The 2,993-nt window shown below is 40.3% G+C and overlaps 2 protein-coding genes across 2 annotated transcripts in view; one reads left to right on the forward strand and one right to left on the reverse strand.

Annotated features, from left to right (window-relative positions):
• The window catches only part of LOC110448935, a 21,341-nt gene extending 20,749 nt beyond the window's left edge, over positions 1–592 (reverse strand). The window contains exon 1 of the mRNA XM_021495451.1: positions 474–592. Coding sequence (XP_021351126.1) covers positions 474–575 — 102 coding nt within the window. The 5' untranslated portion in view covers positions 576–592. The remainder of the gene's footprint in view (positions 1–473) is intronic.
• A 1,112-nt stretch (positions 593–1,704) lies between these two features.
• LOC110448939 (clumping factor A-like) lies at positions 1,705–2,697 on the forward strand. Its single transcript, XM_021495455.1, has one exon. The coding sequence runs from the start codon at positions 1,705–1,707 to the stop codon at positions 2,695–2,697; it is 993 nt and encodes a 330-aa protein (XP_021351130.1).
• The last annotated feature ends 296 nt before the right edge of the window (positions 2,698–2,993 follow it).

Here is a 2,993-nt window from a genome sequence, read left to right on the forward strand (position 1 = left end):
TCAGTACTACTGGTATCAATATCAACATCATCAATATCACCAATGAGGAAGACCGACGGGAGGTAAGTTTACTTCCATCCTCAGTACTTCTGGTATCAATATCAACATCATCAATATCACCAATGAGGAAGACCGACGGGAAGTATGTTTACCTCCATCTTCAGTACTACTTGTATGAAAAAAGCATCATCTATATCACCGAAGGGAAGTTTAGCATAGTGTGTCCCCCCCCCCCCCCCCCCCCCCCCCCCCCCCCAAATGCTTATATATAATAAGGTCCTGAAATGATCTTAGCTGTTAATTGGACGTTACACCCTGTACAACCCATCTACGGTGTGTACATTGCCATTCTTAGCGGAAAACTTTTGCCCTAAAAGTATAATATGAAGCTTTAACGCATTATTGGTATATGTGTTTGCCAGTTATAAACACAATTGATTGACCATTTGAAGAAGAAAATATTTGCGCTTTACCTTGCATCCCTCGCACGTGGCGACTCCGTAGTGGACCCCTGTAGCATGGTCGTTACAGACCCGACAGTCTCCGAAAGGAAACGGCACGGCCCCTGCTGGCATGGTCAGATCGTAGTCGAGTCTTGCTTTGACGTTGAAGCAGCTCCTGCATAACATATAAATATCATCTACTGTTTCTCCGATTAAGAAATCATTTATCTACTGTCTGACACCTTTGAAGTTTAGATCAAGTTTTGAAAGTTGTTTTCACACAGGAAAAGGAAAGCATATCGTACTTGAAAAGCTATGAACAAATTGATTAAATGTCAAATGTTTCCGACATTGATGCTCCTTTTGTGTGGGAGACATGTTCGCTCATTTGTCGGGAACATTTCGTAATTCTCATTTAAAAATTATTTTAATGAATGTTATCTCTGTGAAAGTTCATGTAATGATATTTTATAGGACTTCATTTAATGTGTATTTATTGTGAAAGATGACCTGTGTTTTCATTGAATACATTGGATTGGTTGTTCAATATAATGAATAATGAAGCAATAAGTGTAAAAGTATAACAAGGTTACAAAAAGGACTCGCGTGCATTAAAAGTGTACATATATCTATTATAGTAGTCAGATTTATGCTATGCTGCTAATACGAGAAATAGTACTTGAATAAATAGCTTTCTTCGACAAAAGTTTTGAAATGAGTTGTCAGCCTGACACAGAAATGAGTTGTCAGTCTGACACATAAATGCGTTGTTAGTCTTATACAGAAATGAGTTGTCAGTTTGACACAGAAATGCGTTGTAAGTCTGACACAGAAATGTGTTGTAAGTCTTATACAGAATGAGTTGTCAGTCTGACACAGAAATGAGTTGCAGTCTGACACATAAATGCGTTGTTAGTCTTATACAGCAATGAGTTGTCAGTCTGACACAGAAATGAGTTGTCAGTCTGACAGAAATGAGTTGTCAGTCTGACACCGAAATGAGTTGTCAGGTTGACACAGAAATGAGTTGTCAGTCTGACACAGAAATGAGTTGTCAGTCTGCCACATAAATGCGTTGTCAGTCTGACACAGAAATGAGTTGTTAGTCTTATACAGAAATGAGTTGTCAGTCTGACACAGAAATGAGTTGTCAGTCTGACATATACATGCGTTGTTAGTGTTATACAGAAAAGAGTTGTCAGTCTGACACAGAAATGCGTTGTAAGTCTGACACAGAAATGTGTTGTTAGTCTTATACAGAATGAGTTGTCAGTCTGACACAGAAATGAGTTGTCAGTCTGACACAGACATGAGTTGTCAGTCTGACACAGACATGAGTTGTCAGTCTGACAAAGAAATGAGTTGTCAGTCTGACACAGAAATGAGTTGTCATTCTGGCACAGAAATGAGTTGTCAGTCTGACACGGAAATGAGTTGTCAGTCTGACACAGAAGTGAGTTGTCAGTCTGACACAGAAATGAGTTGGCAGTCTGACACAGCAATGAGTTGTCAGTCTGACACAGACATGACTTGTCAGTCTGACACAGACATGAGTTGTCAGGCTGACAAAGAAATGAGTTGTCAGTCTGACACAGACATGAGTTGTAAGTCTGACAAAGAAATGAGTTGTCAGTCTGACACAGACATGACTTGTCAGTCTGACACAGACATGAGTTGTCAGGCTGACAAAGAAATGAGTTGTCAGTCTGACACAGACATGAGTTGTAAGTCTGACAAAGAAATGAGTTGTCAGTCTGACACAGAAAAGAGTTGTCAGTCTGACACAGAAATGAGTGGTCAGTCTGACACAGAAATGAGTTGTCAGTCTGACACAGCAATGAGTTGTCAGTCTGACACAGAAATGAGTTGTCAGTCTGGCACAGAAATGAGTTGTCAGTCTGACACAGACATGAGTTGTCAGTCTGACAAAGAAATGAGTTGTCAGTCTGACACAGAAATTAGTTGTGAGTCTGACACAGACATGAATTGTCAGTCTGACACAGAAATGAGTTGTCAGTCTGGCACAGAAATGAGTTGTCAGTCTGACTCAGACATGAGTTGTCAGTCTGACACAGACATGAGTTGTCAGTATGACACAGACATGAGTTGTCAGTCTGACACAGACATGAGTTGCCAGTCTGACACAGAAATGAGTTGTCAGTCTGGCACAGAAATGAGTTGTCAGTCTGACACAGAAAAGAGTTGTCAGTCTAACACAGAAATGAGTTGTCAGTCTGACACAGCAAACACATAAATGCGTTGTTAGTCTTATACAGAAATGAGTTGTCAGTCTGACACAGAAAAGAGTTGTCAGTCTGACACAGAAATGAGTTGTCGGTCTGACACAGAAATGAGTTGTCAGTCTGGCACAGAAATGAGTTGTTAGTCTGACACAGAAATGAGTTGTCAGTCTGGCACAGAAATGAGTTGTTAGTCTGACACAGAAATGAGTTGTCAGTCTGACCCAGAAATGAGTTGTCAGTCTGACACAGAAAAGAGTTGTCAGTCTAACACAGAAATGAGTTGTCAGTCTGACACAGACATCTGACA

This window comes from Mizuhopecten yessoensis, unplaced genomic scaffold, assembly GCF_002113885.1.
Source record: "Mizuhopecten yessoensis strain PY_sf001 unplaced genomic scaffold, ASM211388v2 scaffold4387, whole genome shotgun sequence".
In the NCBI taxonomy this organism is placed as follows: domain Eukaryota; kingdom Metazoa; phylum Mollusca; class Bivalvia; order Pectinida; family Pectinidae; genus Mizuhopecten; species Mizuhopecten yessoensis.